The following is a 14,956-nucleotide window of genomic DNA, read 5'->3' on the forward strand; positions in this document are numbered from 1 at the left end:
GCCGCGGAATGATCAAGTTCTACAATTTCACCTTCTTCCCGAAATGCTCGTTTCCCCGGCCACAAATCTCGCATGCGCACAAAAATAAAGCACAACCGAGCATCCCTTTTCCCTCTCGGCTTGGGCTTGGGGTTCCAATTTGGGAAAGAAAGCGGCGCCGGTCCGAAAAAAGAATCACGTCAACAACGGCATTTGGCGTAAAAGTGGCCCCCACCCAGGAGGCTCACGTCAACCCTCCAGACGATTGTGCTAGAAAGGAGAGCGACCCCCCTCAATTCACCGATTTACAGCCAACCGAGCGGTTGCGCCAAGTCAACTCGTGGCGCTGCTCAGGGGTGACGGATCGAAGTTCGAACTCTGGACCCGTGCCACCCACACTCGCTTGCCAGTTGCTCAGCAAACGCCAGGCCCTCTCTTCTGCGGCATGGATGCAGGTACCAGCCAGAACGGGCCAAGCGTCTGCGGACCTGAAAAAAAGGGGCCAGGTATCCCTGACGGGCAGGTGGGAAGCCCTCTCAATTCCCACACCTGCGTTGGGGCGGCCAGAATTGGGCTTCAAGGGGACAAAGCGACGCCAAAATGGGCGCCTTTCTGCCGCTGAAGGCCCAGAAGCGGAAATGAGAAAGCGACCTGTGCATTTCTACGATGGTGGCAGGCAGTCAAGCCAGCGATCAATCTCCTCCATCCCCCAGTATACCTGTTATAGACAAGGCGATGTGAGGGATCATCTCTCGTTTGACGGCTGACATTTACTTGGCCTTTTCATCCATTCTTGACCTGTCGCGGCAGTCTGTCTGCTATCCTCGCATCCGCAAAGTATCTACGAGGGTTCCTGCGGAAATGGATGGGACGGGGCGGTAGTGGGCGGCATGGTTCGCTCGTTCTCCTTGCTCAAGCACAAGGCGAGAGCACTAGCGATTTCTAGCGGTGATCATGACGTTGGGCTGACGATTACGAGCTGACACGCATGTGCCTGGCCTGGCCGTGCTCGTGGGGACGGGACATTGACAGCGAGCCGGCTGTGCTAGCGTTGGCGCTGGCCACATGGGAAAAAAAAGGGTCAGTGTGGCCGGCGCCTTCACCTTCTCCCCAAATTCGCCGGCGCCGGCGCCAATGGCTCGCCGACAGACCTGGCTATGCGGTTCCCAGCTTGTGACATGCCATTGCACAGAGCGGCGATCCTTGCGGAAATGCGCGCCGACGGCGCCGCTACTGCTCGCTTCCAAACTTTGGATCGACAAGTCAGTAAACGGTCTTCTCCCCCACCAGCTGGAGGGCGTCCACTGGAACGGGATCATCCGGGCACAGTTACGGTTCGTCGTCACGCGCCCGGCCCCCAGCCGGTCGACAGCCCGCCTTCCTCCTTACTCGCTGAGCAAACCCCGTTATGTCGGCGCCCCATTATTGAACAGCTTGTGGAGGGACGACTTTGATGGCCGACTTGACTATAACGCCCTCTTCATAGCGCAGTTCGCGTCATGGTAGCGTCGTCGTCATCCGTAAATCGCTGCGCCGGCCCTGGCGGCTCCACGAGGGCGGGATTCATTCATTTCCTTTTGGCGCGGGGGAGAAAAAGCTTGCGTCGGGTGGAGAAAAGAGACCAGTCCCAGGCTGCTGCCGGGCACTAATCAGGACCGGCGACCTGGAAACACCGTACCATCACACGCGTGGCCGCGTGGGCTGCCTGGCCCGTGTCTCGTAACCTCCATTTTCCGAATAGCCTCCAAAACCCCAAGTATCAAAATTGTTGGTACCGTAGGTTTCTTTCCTTTATTGGATCGTTGTACCAAAAAAGAACCCCTCCCGCCTCGAAGATTGCCCTCAAACTAATGTATGTCCATTTCCTCATTCCTGTGCTTATTTTTATCCCTCTTCCTCATCTTATTATACTTCTTTTCCTGGGTTGTTTATTCCTATTCCTGTTCATATTTATATTCATTCATTAAAGGGACTGTCCCATCGCCATGATGATTCAAATCGCTGGACGTAACGTCGCAGATCTCTTCCCCGAGTACTACTAGTCCCTCCAGTCTCGGGGTTGGGGTTTTTTTATATCTTTTTTTTTATCCTAGATAGTCGCAGCCGCCGTGAAATGTCTAGTGTCATGGAAACGAACCGCGAAGCAGGCGACTATTCCCGGCGGCTGTATTTGAATCAAATATGCCTTCCCGTGCGCCATGCCTTCGTGGCTCAAACAGACAACCCGTCTTCTGTACGAGGCACCTAGCCGTAGTGTGCAATCCGACCCAAGCGACTACGTGGTAGGCGGTAGCGTGCCGTAGTCAGAACTGAATGCCGTGCAGCGCAGCTTCAAGACAATGTTTGTGCTGCATCGGAGCAAGGTCCCGACCAGCCCCCCGCTAGCAGGAATCCATCCCATTTATCATTTGCAAAAAGCCATTCGTTCACCCACACAGTTGGGTTTACCTATCTTTCTGATATTAACCCAGCTTCTTCGGATCAACCCAGTATACCTACAAATCGCCGAGATCCCAACCCGCAGGCGCGGATCGATACCTGCGTCTATGCGCGTCTCCCTAGTCAGCACGTGGGAGGTTCCCCTCGCTTCCTTATCGGCAGCATCTCTGGCCTCCGCCTAGGTGCGTCGTCGCTTCGCCCTCCCGTCTCCTTATCCTTCCCTTTCCGGATTGGAGGCGTGACCCTTTTGGCTGGGTGTTTGTGGCCCCGCCCCAGCGCATCACCTCCAAGCCAAAGTTCCGTGTTTCACAAGGGTCGACTTTGAGACAAGACGAGCTCCGCATTCCGAGACCCGAGACGCAAGCCGATCGCCTTCCGGCGACTTGGCTCGTCCTATGGTTTTTTTTCCCTTTCTCTTTCGTCTGTTTTTATCCCTCCCGCTCATCAGTTTCCTAGTTCTTGCACGGTACCGAGCGAAAGCGACGTGGCAGTTGTTGTTATCTTCTCCGCTATCCATGCCCGATCTGCTCTGTGCCGTCTGATATAGATATATATTTTTTAAAAAATAAAAATAAAAAATTTCTGACAGGTTGCGGGACTTTGCCTCGTTTGGTCATGCGCATGCAGAGATGCCATCTCTGACTCAGCTGCCAAATTATGTCCAAGCAGGAACGCTGTTATGCTCTTCACAAACGGCGTGCTTCGTTTCGTTACATTGCTTGTTATGGCCTCCGCATGACGCGCCTTCTGGGTGCCGTTGATTGACCATCACCCGGTCTGACAGATACCCTAAAATACCCTAGACAACCCACTACGGAGGTGTGTAGCGTTAATATTCGCCCACTGTTAGGTATCTCCGCAAACGAAGTGGGGGGCAAGGGTATGAAGGGGCCAATAGCAGCACATAGAAATTAATAAGGAAAAATATTTTTTCAACATTTATCAATTAAAAAAAGCTCGATTCAACGGAGGGGTGAATAAAATAAAAAGAAGCTAAGCCTGATTTGGTAGGGGTTAGGCATGGGGGGGTCCTGGCTGCTTCATAGCAGTGGGCGATTTTTTTCGCCTCTCCGTAGGGCTAGGTCATTGATGGGCCCCAGACCCGGGTGGCCAAGCCCTTCAGGCGCGTCAAGACGTCAAACCATCATGACTTAAAAGGTAAGGCGTCCTGCCCATCTCTCTCGTCTGGGGAGCTCAGACGACGCCTTGTCCCCCTAGGAGAGCCTGTGGGCTTCATCTCAACTTGCATACCGTGAATGTCCGGGGTGCAAACAAAACCGTCCGTTTGAGCACGCCTTGAGCGAGGAGGCCAACCGCCGTGCTCCACTCGGGGGATTATTACTGTGTAGGCAGGGAGAAGAAAAAAAAAACAAGGGGGTTCGCCGCCCTCGAGGCCACGCAGTGGCTCGACGTATCATTCATCTCATCGGATCAAAACACGCAAACACATTGCACGCTCGATATGCAAGTGCTGCGGCAGATCTGCAAACGACGGCCCGGTGGGTGGTCTGAGAAGGCCTGCGATCGGGTCATCTCAGATGGACAAACATTTGATGGCAATTCCTACAACCTCACTGGCCTTGTGTATGCAGACATGTGCATGAACCGTAGCTCGGTTTTACTTTAAGGAAGGAGTCCCCGGAGTGATTCCATGCCTAGGTACCACGATCCACAGTCGCCTCACTTGACTGGGCCGTCCTCCACAGCCGGGGGGCTGATGCAACCAAGGATCTATTCTCGTCAACTTTGTCCTTTTGATCTCCCCCCTTATCCAGTTTCCCAGCCCTCGTTGTTATCAATGTGGACGTTGTTTGTTCCAGGCGGATAGTCATGGACTTGCCCTTCATCAAACTTAATCAGACGTTCTCAATCTGGTATCCGTAACTGTGCGTTCGTATACCATTTCTGGACTTTAGTAAATGCTACGAATTTTATGGTGATGTTGTATTCGACACCAGGGAAAGTAGGTTTACACGCGCGCTTGGGGTTGTTGATTGCAGTAAGCAATATTGAGGTAGGAAGGGGAAGGATGCATCACGTTGATCCGTCCCGCGCTCCAGAACAACCTCCAACATGTCGCATTCAATCCACCTGATTGTGTTGGGCATAGATGGTGGTTTCACAGACAGCAGTTTGTAGCTTCATTGCAAGGCGGCAATCGAGGGACAGATGTCCTGTCAAGTCGTCGAAGATGCGAATCTGCAGGCTCGCAGCGAAGGCCCCGCACAGGCATCAATGACGCACTCCGACATCCAGGAATTGTGGGCGCCTGCAACGCAGATCATGGAGCGGCATTTTGGGGGGGGGGGGGGCAGGTGGAGCGTCACGGGAATGTGGGAATTCAGGGGTCCAGTTGAGTCCTGAGGCAGCAACTACGCCATCAAGCGGCGACTCTGGAATGTGGCAGGACAAAGAACAGGGGCTGCTGATTGGGCGCCGCAGTAGTAAGCACGAGGCCCTTGAAGCCAGCATGCCATCGCCAACCAACACGAGCCTGTCCTCACCCGACCCAGATCGGTCGCCACACTTGACTTCCATCCAACTCTCCCGTCTTCTTTCTCTTCGCCGACCCATCAAACGACAACCCCAATCAACCCGACTCAAATCACATTCACCTGAGCGCCGTTGCGTCAATCCTTAGGTTTCGCTTTTATCTATATTTGGTACGCTGGGCGATACACCACCACGACCTGTTTCCTAGGTCATCCACTTCGCTTTGCTTCTCCTTTCGTCGACTCTAGACCCCGCCCCTTCTCCATCGCCTCCGCAGTAAGGGACCACCAACCCATCGCCCTCAGCTGTCATCATGCTGCCGAGACCTATTTCCATCGCCGCCGCTGGCTTGGCCGTGGCTACAGAGGCCTTCCTCCTCCCGCCCGGTGCCCTTCGCGACGCTCCGGCCACGCACCGCGAGCCCCTCTTCAATGCCCTGCCCTTTGAGGTGACGGCGGCACCGAGCTCCGGGCTCTCGTCGGTCCACCTCCAGTCGGTCCAGCTCGGCTGCCCCGGCTGCGATCTCCGTGTGGCCGGTTACGTGGGGAGCAGCTTCCGTCTGAAGGGCAAGGCCGAGAACTACCTCGACCTCGGCTTCTCCGTCCATCACGACGCGTCGAGCGACCGCCTCCTTGTCAATGGCTTCGAGCTGTACCCCGAGTCGGACCCGCTCGCGAGCCAGCTCCGCGCCTCGGTCGTGCCGCAAATCGAGGCCATGCCCGGCGATGAACACCCCAAGCCCGTCATGATGGCCATGGAGCCCCAGGACCTCGGCTTCGGCCTCGTCGTCCGCACCGACAAGGTCGACGAGCAGTCGGGCGTTGAGCTCATCAGCGTCGACCTCCAGGTCATCGAAGTCGGCAACCGCTTCATCCAGGGGCTGAAGAACATCCACATCGATCTGGTCAAGGACAAGAGCGGCGCCCTCATGATTGGCCGCATCGGGCAGTCTGAGTCTCAGAACCCTGCCGAGCCCGCAGGCCAGTGCACCTCCCTGATGTGCAAGATGAAGGCGGTCGCTGTCGGCGCCATGAACAAGATCATGAAGCCCCACTGCGGCGGCAAGATGGCCCACGGCGCTCACCCCGGCGCCCCCCACCACATGCCTCACCACCAGCCCACGCCTGCCGACGGTGCTCAGATCCAGTACCAGCACACCCCGCGCACATGGGCCCGCCTGTTCAAGCAGCTCAGCTACTCCATCGTGCTGCCTGTGCTCGTTGGTATCTTTGCTGGTATCACCATCAGCGTCCTCGGCATGGTCGTTGGCACTCTCATCGTTGGTCTTTGGCGCTTCTTCGTCCGCGGCCAGACTTTCTTCCCTCGTCGCTGCCACCGTCGCTCCGGCTCCACGTCGCAGCATAAGGCCTCGGAGCATGATGCCACCGTCGCTGACGAGAAGTCTGGCCTCATGGCTGCCGAGGACGTGCAGGACGTGCCTCCCTCGTACACCGACGAGGAGGCCACCAAGCCTGCCCCCGCCGTCTAAGCATTTCCCTCTGCCGACCTTAGGATCTCGCTAGGGACACCGACAATTGGCTGTTTGACGACAGTCGCCAACACTTACGCCCTAAGTGCTATCTGTTCTGGTGGAGACAGTCATATCTCTGAAATTGAAAGGAAGGAGAATAAGAAAACATCAGTCATTACAAATATGCCATCTATCTAGGTGTTGAGGGCGTTTGAAATCAGCCACCACTTGTACAGCAAAACTGGTATCTTGCCTGGGTTGTGGGAGCACAAGGTCTTCTCCCAGCCCTCCCGGCGCTTGGGAATGGTCTCGATAAGACATGTCCTACGCCACTTTCACTCATTTTGTTATTGGTATCCTTCTCTGGCTTAAGGGGTCTGGATTTGACTCTGCGCGAATACTACCTCAATACTCCTTTGCTGCACGATAGCATTTGGTTACCTTGATATCGTTAGACGCGGTGTCACCGAATTCAATCTCGATTATTCCATCGCTAAAATGTTTTGGGTATGATCAACGAAAACAAATGGGCGTGATGGGCACATGTTGAAAAATAATTTAAAGGTCCATGGCGCTAAAGTATATATCCCTACCGTACGTACGGACGTACCATGGTGAGGGAGGCAAAAGAGAAATCATCTGCTTGCGTCGGGAATTGAACCCGAATCTGCTGCTTGGAAGGCAGCAATGCTAACCATTACACCACGCAAGCTGGGTGTCTAATTGGATGATGTTGTGGCTCGCTTGTGGTGCCTATGAGTAGCGAGTCATGGCCGAGGCTCGCTTTGGTACTCTGCTGAGGCTGAACCCAACGACATCCACGTCGACATAAAGGCGTGGACGCGGAGAGATTATCTGAATCTGGAAGGCTGCAAGCAAAGCCATACGGTTAAAATGCATCAAGAGTGCGATAAAGTTAGTTGGATGCAAGCCATTGACGCTTTTATGGCGTAAAGCGCAACCTAGGTAGGTTGAGGAGGAAGTTTGTATGAATATAAAAGATTGTAGGCGCTCCTTGTACTTTGGCAACAGAGCTGTCCAGTCCCATCCGCACACCCGCACACTCGTCCCTCTCCAGTGAATCACCAACAATCACGCCAGTATCCCTGAGTGCTTGCTCCCCCCCCCTTGCCGCAAGCAAACATGACGCGGAGCATCTGGGGCCCACCGCCACCATCGTCATTGTCATCATCCGTGACGTCCAGCCCGGCCCGGGCCAGCGCGGGATCCGATGCGCTGCTCATGATCGACGCGGACAAGGGCGAGGCGGCATCGGCGGCCATCGAGGATCTTCGGGCCCGCCTGGCCGCGGCCGAGGAGCGGCTGAGCGCGCTGGAGAAGTCGACGACGACGGCGACGGCGATGACGACGACGGCAACGACGACCAAGGACGAACGTGACGTGGACAGGCCGAGGACCCGGTGGGAGGAGATGCAGGAACTGATTAGGCTCGGATTGTACGTCCTCCTTTCTCCATGCTTCCTTCACCCACCCCAACCCCCCTTCCCCTCTTCACTATTTTGCTTTGCTTCTCCTCTTCGGCAGTTTGGTACCGTAGGCATGTCGGCTGCTAACTTGCCCCTTTCTTTTTTAATAGTGAAAAGTCCAGGCTGGCGCGTTATCGGAATCGCAAAGTCGGCACCGCAACCGGGCGGCTCTTGCCGATCTACTCGAATGCAACGGGCAAAGAGATCGAGCTCTGCCCTAAAAGCTTCGAGGAGCTGAGGAATATGGGCAGTATGTGATTCAGCCCCCTCCCCTTCCTCTTCTCTCGTTTCCCGTCTACCTATGGGATACCTACCCTCCTTTGCCGTGAAGTGAAAGTGCTAACCCTGTACCTATAAAAAGACTCGCATCTCAAGCTGCTCCTCAAAGCGTTCGGGGTAGAGCCACTAGATATGACCGACGAAGAGATGAGGGAGATCGTACGGGATAAAATGGACCTCCAGGGTTATTATTACGATCTCTACTGTGTAGAGGAACCCGATGAAGAAGACGGGGAATAAGAAAAGGAACAGAATGGGAAGAAAACGGGAGGAAAACAGGAAGAAAAACGGGAAGAAAAACAAGATAAGGATTAGAATAAACCCACGAATAAAAATAGGAATATGAAACCTTATAGTACTAACATTCCTAATCTTTGCCCCTAGGACCTGTAAGACTGCCATCGTCCTTGTGGGCGGGGTGCCTCGGCTTCGGGAGACGGTTATCAATCATGTTGTGTTGCCGGTGCTATACATCTACTTTATATGATATCTACAACACTTTACGCAACATCACAGGAATCTAAATTAACCAACCTGCTCAGGACGAAACACCTTGTAACCCCAACTACAGATCTTTCTTCTCGGCGACACCTTTCCCGCCCCTGGCTTTTGCAGCCCCTAGGGACCCCGGAGGAGACTTGAGTCCAAAGAAGACGAGGAGGGTAACGGCGGCGATGCCCAGGGCACCGATACCGTATGCCACCTCGCGGCCGGCCCACCAATAGACGCTCGTGAAGAGGACGGGGCCGACGCCTCTGCCGAGCTGGCCCCAGCTGCGGAGGGCGCCAAGCTTCTTGCCGCGCTCGCCGGCCCCGGCCTCGAAGCTGCTGAGGGCGTTGAGCCCCGTCACGACCGTGGCCGACGTGGTGGCCAGGCACGTGGCGGCCAGGTAGAGCATACTGACGGAAGAGGCACGGGCCAGCAGGGCAAAGGCAACGAGGCAGGCCGCGACGCCGAGGCGCACTGAAAACAGGGGCGGGAGGCGGCGCGTCACACCGCCCTGGAGGATGGAGGCGACGAGGCCGATATAGCCCAGCAGGCGGCCGTTCCGGGCCGAGGTATAGCCGAACAGATCATACGTCATGAAGGGGAGCGAGAACTCCATGCCCGAGAAGAAGAGGAGGAAGGTCAGGTGGACTGTGTTGAGAAGGAAGTGCGAGTTGGTCCTCTTGACCGGAGCCGGGCTCTTCTCCTTGTCAGCGGCGGCCTTGGAGGTGGCCGCAGCACCCTTTTCAGTCAGGGCCGGCAGAGTTTCGGGCAGAGCGACATAGAGGTAGGCCGTCTCGGTGACGATGAGGAAGAGGGAGAACCCGGCGGCGGTGGCGAAGGGGTTCGCAGCCACGGTGGGTATGGAGCTCAGCCAGGCGCCCAGGGCGGGGCCGAAGGTGAAGGCGATGGAGAAGCAAGCGCCAATGAGGGCCATGGTGGAGCCACGGCTGGTCTCGTCTGATATGTCGGTGGCGATGGCGGTGGCGAGCTGGACGTTGCCCTCGGACAGACCGCCGACGACGCGCGAGGCCACAAAAGTGCGGAAGTCGACGGCCACAACCCACAACAGGACCGAGAGGATGTTGCCGCACATGCTAGCCAGGAGCGCGGTGCGCCGGCCGTGCTTGTCCGACAGGCGGCCGATTATGGGGGAAGCGACAGCCTGCAAGAGGCTGCGACGCAGACAGAGCCCACCGTGTTAGTGCTGAAAACGTGCGAGTTGGGGGCGGATTCTGGCTGCATACGAGAATATGCTCCCGAGAGCACCGCCGAGAAGAACGATGTCATATCGGGAGTCTATCGGCTTGGCGAAGGCGGCCTTGTAGGCGTTGAGGTAGCCCAGCACATTGGCGAGCAGAGTCGGGGGGCGCTGGCGCCCTTCAGAGTCGAGACCAGCGGGAGCTTCGGAATTGCGATAGAATTCAAGCAGGTTCGGGAAGAGCGGGAGGATAAAAGTAAAAGAGATCTGGAGGCGGCGGGCGCAGAGCGTGTTAGTCGTATCATTGCGCTGCTCCCTCACGATATAGCTAGCATGTCGGCTGTGTCGGGACGATGGAGGAGGGGGAGGGGGCGGGCTGTCGCACCAGGTCAAGCAATAGGGAGACGAAGATGACCCTGAGAACCCTCTTTCGGGTGTTGGCATCGACTGAGGACGCCATCCTCTGCGACCTGCGCGTCTGGTTGAGGTTTAGTGGGCTCGCTTGGGCGCAGTGCGGCTGTTGGTGCGCATTGGATAGGGAGGGAGAAAGAAAAAACAAGGATCCGAGACAGGAAAGTAGCCCAAAAGTCTAGAACAATCAAACAAGGAAGGCACAGCGAGTGCGCGACGAAGGTGCTGGTGGGACAAAAAGAAAGAAGTCGGCGGATGTGGTCGACACGACCTCAACGCCACTGCACCCAAAGAAAACACATCACCAACTTAACTTCGCCGCTGGCCAGCCTTCCCTTGCTGTCGGCTCTCGCCTAGGCTGAGCTGAGGTGGAGGTGGGTCCTGAGCTGTCGAAAACGGGGACTGTGCTGAAAATAGCGACTCGCTATTGGACCCCTGAGTCAGTGCCCGCCCACCTAATTGCACGTCTCTCGGATGTCCCGCCATCACACAATCTTTCATTCTCTTGAGCCCTTTTTGTTGTTTCTCGAAGAAGAGACGGCAGCCCACAGACAGTCATGCCTCGAGTGAAGCAAGCATAATTCCGGAAATGTCCCGATACGACACATGCCGACACAAGCGAACACAAGCGAACACAAGCCTGCAATATTCGCATTCTTGTCCACGGCTTCCACTGTTGGGCAATGTGCTGGCCGACCGTGCTGGCCGGCACACCACCACCACCCTTTCCTCACAGAACCAGCCTTCAGCAGCTGTTTGACATCACTCAACACATATGATGTCTCTCCTTAATTTATTGGCCTTTTTCATGTTATCTACCTGCCTTCACCCCCTCTGATATTCATCCAAGACAGGTTTCGGAGCTAGTGTGACGCAAACCTGGGATGTTGCTGTTGGCCATGATAGCATGGCACTTACATGCGTATCGAAACGACCGACTTTACGGCGCCAAGGGATGAGCGTGGAGCTGGCTGCGCTCGTTGGCCGGAGGGCCACAGCGCTACTGTACCTGGCCTCCGATGATCCGCCCCATGGGATTGGCCACGCCGCAGAGGTAGGGAGGCACAGAGGTCATGCATGCCCCTCCCCACTCACCCCCTCTGCACATCTCCGCCTTGCCGTCCGTCCATGGCCGCCGGTAGTTCCTTTGGGGGCCATTGTGACAAGCTTGGCCACATGCAGGTACCGATCCTGTTGACACCACCCTCCCGAGCCCCGGCCTCCTTTGTGGAAAACACAGGCAACATAGCCAGCACGGCCGTGGTCAAGCGTGTGATACGACTACTCTGCTCACGACCTTGGCACAAACGTAGCCCTGCAGAGCCCAGAACAGCGGGCAAAATCAGCCGACTGGAGGTGCGTGACCATCCGCTAATACCTCGGCCGTTCTAGCTTCTTCTCTCTGCCGCTCGCGTGGCTGGGTGAAGCGATGATGCAAGGAGGAAGTCCGGGACGGACAGGGAAGATTGCAAACGGATTCTGCCAGCAGGCCCGTGGCCCAGGTGGCGCTCTGCCGCCCCCCTACATATCATCATATTGGGATAGTCAGCTCCGCTAGCTGCTGGCCCCGACGGTCGGCCCATCGCCCGGCTCTCCTCTGCGGGGTGATGGCAGAAGAAACAAAAAGTGGGCATGCACGCCACTGTGTGCTGGTTGGTTGTACGGCTGCCGGCCTCCTTATTGAAAACACACGCCGCAGCTTTAGCCGCCAGCCAACGGCACCGTGGGCCAATCACCTCTCCTCGGTCATCCTTGCCATGGGCCGTCCTCGGCACGACCTGCAGAGCACATCGCCGAGATGGTCAAGGGGGAAAGGACAGGGGAGGTTGGAAAGCAAAGAAAAGGCGTCATTGACCGATTCAGCCTGTACACCCTCCAGTCGATCAGCTCCCCCTGCCTCGCGCGTCCCGCATGCTGCCACGCTACCTGACCACCTGAGATGCTGTGAAGGAGGTGCGCGGTGGGTGGTAGCGGTGACATCGCCCAGCTTTTTGGACCGCGCGCAGATCCTGTGTCTCTCAGGCCTCCCAGCTCCAGTTACGCCGGACAGAGAAACATTCAAAAGGGTGCCTGCTCCCCCCGTCCTCACCTCCTATCGAGAATCTTGAGTACCAACCCGCTCATTTCAGTCACTCGTTGTCTAGTGGAAGCCCCATCTCTTTCCTCACACAACAAATAATCACCTGAGCATAATCCGGCTTCGCTCTCGGCTTCAAGTTCCACCATATCCTCTGGAAAGGGCTATATCCAAACATGAAGACCTTCGCTTCTCTCGCTTTCCTCGCCCTGGCGGCCTCTGCGGCCGCCCATGGTGGCCACGGAGACGACGATGTAAGTTGGCCATATCGTATTGGGCACGACTGTGGCCCCTGATAAAGCGTGTGCTTGTATTGACATGTTCAGAAACACACTTCCCCGCCCGCCGTCACACCGCCCGCGAAGTGGACGACTAGCACCATCCGCGCCACGACGACCAAGACCATCACCAGCTGCCCGAACAAGGATGACTGCGATGAGAAGGACAAGGTCAAGTACACGACCGTCCTGATCGCCACCACTACCACCGTGTGCCCCGTGGAGACCACCAGCAAGGCCCCTCCGCCGCCTCCCACGACGACAGCCTCCCCTCCGCCTTCTCCTCCCCCGCCGCCGCCGCCGAAGACCAGCAGCACTTCCCTGCCTCCCCCGCCCCCGCCCCCGCCCCTCCCCCGCCGTCGTCGTCGCCGAGCACCCCGGCGCCTCCTCCCCCTACTCCGCCGAAGACCACACCCGGCACCATCATCCCCACGCCCACCAGGCCGTCGCAGCCTCCGATTATCACCGCCGGTGCCAATGTCCACCGGGCTGGCGGCGCTCTGGCTGCTGCGGCCATTGTCGCTGCTCTCATCTAGGGTCTCGATCTAGGTAACATAGAAGAGCCCTTGGAAGGCAATGTCTCGAAAGAGGCGTGAGCAAAAGTGATGATGCCGAGCAATGACGGGATGTTTGGGGAAATGGGCATGACGGCTGGGACAGTGCGGAACGGGAATGTGAACACGAAATATCCGGGTCCTTTGCTTCTTTCTGGTTTTGGTCGGGCCTGTGCGGTCGTGTTTTTCAGCTCCAGCCTGTTGGACTACTCTACACCTGCCCCTTGGGTCAAGACATGTTTAATACCGCCTTGTTGCTTTTGGTGTAGATACGAGGGGTAGATTCCCCGGATAATGAAACGAGCCGTGCCTTTTGGCGAATAACTTTGTGAACAGAGAGACTGGTGTCTAGTACGCACAAGACTTTTTTTTTTTTTTTTTTTTTTTGCTCCCTGCCTGTTTGTTGTGCCAAAATGACAGAGGCTCAAAGTTAGCACTCGGCAGATCTTCCAATGCTCGTCTGCCGTACCAGGCGGTCCGGTGGTTCAGGATCGTGATCTCGGCATGCGTGTGCAACGTGACCACGGCAAGGGGAGGGGGATCGACGCGATTTCCAAAACAAGAAACAAGCCCTGCTCGTCACTTGCGGCTGGGTTGGGCCGCAGGGCAGGAGCGGAAGGAACACAGGAACAAGTGGCCCTGGCTGACGTCCGGGGGCCGTTGGTCTTCATCTCGCTAGACGGGCACCTTCCCTCCTTCACCCGCATCCATCCATCCCGCCCCCGCGCGCGAGTGGTGGAGGGAAAAGAAAAGAGAGAGGCCCATCGAAAGGGAACGGGGCAATTCTCCGGTCCCTTCCCTGTTTTTTCTTTTCTCTTGTTTTCTTTCCTTGGCCATAGCATTAAACGACATATTGATGTGCGGACAAAGCGCGTGAGAATAATGCGTGTTGTATGTCGCACACAAAGGCAGAGCCAACCGTAGCGCGCAGTTCATACAGTATGCGGTCGGTAATTGCAGGATTGGCGGACGTGTTGTGGCGGCGGCGGTGGTGGTGTGGGTGGGTTGGCGAGAAAAAGGGGTTGTGTGTTGTGTGGTTGCACCAGAGCCCAGGCCCGGTGTCGATTCGCTACTTGCGGATCTTGGCAGTCGATCGATATTTGGTGGTATTGTGAGATACTACGTACCGTCGCTTTGCGGGCATGCTGTGTGTTTGGCGGTTTACATTCTCATGTCATATCATGGCACTCTCATTGATGAACCGTCTAGGTTTCAGTGGTTTTCCCTGTGTTATTTTCCTGTCATATCTTGCAAAAAAAAAAAAGAAAAGCCGAATGGGTGCTAAAGCAGCGACATCAGCCATGACGGAAAAGTAGTCAGATTGGGTGTTAGATGGCCGCATGGCTGTGTATATTCGTCTTGATGGGTTATCCTTGGATACATCCTAGTGTTTCTTGTCCGGTACACATCTCTCAAGATTCTGAGTTGGGACCTGTCTAGGTTCTCATCCGCAATAAACAAGTAATTCATTTTACATCATATATCCAAGCCTACAAGAATGCCCTCGCCCTCACGGGGAGCCGGGTATCAATATAACAAGGAACGGCCGCCGGGCGATTACCTAGCTAGCTAGCACCCCGCCTCCGCAACTTGGCAACCACGTCCTCGACCCTCGCGCAGCCGCCGGCGACGTCCAGCTCCGCCAGACGGTCCCGGGCGCCGTCGGCGCGCACGACGGCGCACCGGCGCACCTCGCCGTCGGGGCCGAGGACCAGTCGGCCCGCGCGGCCGTCGCGCCACTCGATCCTGATCTGCGTCGCCGCCGTGTCGGCCGGCTGGACGTCGACGATGCCGCCGGCCG

The 14,956-nt window shown here is 56.5% G+C and overlaps 6 protein-coding genes and 1 non-coding gene across 7 annotated transcripts; 5 read left to right on the top strand and 2 right to left on the bottom strand.

Annotated features, from left to right (window-relative positions):
• Positions 1-986: 986 nt before the first annotated feature.
• Positions 987-1,531, top strand: GGTG_11502 (hypothetical protein). The gene has a single exon (XM_009229393.1). It carries the CDS (start codon positions 1,045-1,047, stop codon positions 1,483-1,485), a length of 441 nt encoding a protein of 146 aa, XP_009227657.1. The 5' UTR covers positions 987-1,044; the 3' UTR covers positions 1,486-1,531.
• A 646-nt stretch (positions 1,532-2,177) lies between these two features.
• Positions 2,178-2,600, top strand: GGTG_11503 (hypothetical protein; the record flags this gene model as incomplete). The annotated part of the gene is made up of 2 exons (XM_009229394.1): positions 2,178-2,261; positions 2,451-2,600. 2 exons carry the CDS (start codon positions 2,178-2,180, stop codon positions 2,598-2,600), a joined length of 234 nt encoding a protein of 77 aa, XP_009227658.1.
• A 2,322-nt stretch (positions 2,601-4,922) lies between these two features.
• Positions 4,923-7,005, top strand: GGTG_11504 (hypothetical protein). The gene has a single exon (XM_009229395.1). It carries the CDS (start codon positions 5,225-5,227, stop codon positions 6,398-6,400), a length of 1,176 nt encoding a protein of 391 aa, XP_009227659.1. The 5' UTR covers positions 4,923-5,224; the 3' UTR covers positions 6,401-7,005.
• Positions 7,006-7,022: 17 nt separating this feature from the next.
• Positions 7,023-7,094, bottom strand: GGTG_20230. Its single transcript has one exon. It is a non-coding gene; the product is annotated as a tRNA-Gly (tRNA).
• Positions 7,095-7,229: 135 nt separating this feature from the next.
• GGTG_11505 (hypothetical protein) lies at positions 7,230-8,164 on the top strand. Its single transcript, XM_009229396.1, has 2 exons — positions 7,230-7,839; positions 7,980-8,164. The coding sequence occupies exons 1-2, from the start codon at positions 7,526-7,528 to the stop codon at positions 8,125-8,127; spliced, it is 462 nt and encodes a 153-aa protein (XP_009227660.1). The 5' UTR covers positions 7,230-7,525; the 3' UTR covers positions 8,128-8,164.
• Positions 8,165-8,381: 217 nt separating this feature from the next.
• GGTG_11506 (hypothetical protein) lies at positions 8,382-10,560 on the bottom strand. The gene is made up of 3 exons (XM_009229397.1): positions 10,221-10,560; positions 9,882-10,102; positions 8,382-9,809 (listed from the first exon to the last, which is right to left on the bottom strand). Exons 1-3 carry the CDS (start codon positions 10,293-10,295, stop codon positions 8,714-8,716), a joined length of 1,392 nt encoding a protein of 463 aa, XP_009227661.1. The 5' UTR covers positions 10,296-10,560; the 3' UTR covers positions 8,382-8,713.
• Positions 10,561-10,766: 206 nt separating this feature from the next.
• Positions 10,767-13,514, top strand: GGTG_11507 (hypothetical protein). The gene is made up of 2 exons (XM_009229398.1): positions 10,767-12,577; positions 12,650-13,514. The coding sequence occupies exons 1-2, from the start codon at positions 12,500-12,502 to the stop codon at positions 13,148-13,150; spliced, it is 579 nt and encodes a 192-aa protein (XP_009227662.1). The 5' UTR covers positions 10,767-12,499; the 3' UTR covers positions 13,151-13,514.
• Positions 13,515-14,956: the final 1,442 nt, after the last annotated feature.

This window comes from Gaeumannomyces tritici, assembly GCF_000145635.1.
Source record: "Gaeumannomyces tritici R3-111a-1 unplaced genomic scaffold supercont2.7, whole genome shotgun sequence".
Taxonomy (NCBI): domain Eukaryota; kingdom Fungi; phylum Ascomycota; class Sordariomycetes; order Magnaporthales; family Magnaporthaceae; genus Gaeumannomyces; species Gaeumannomyces tritici.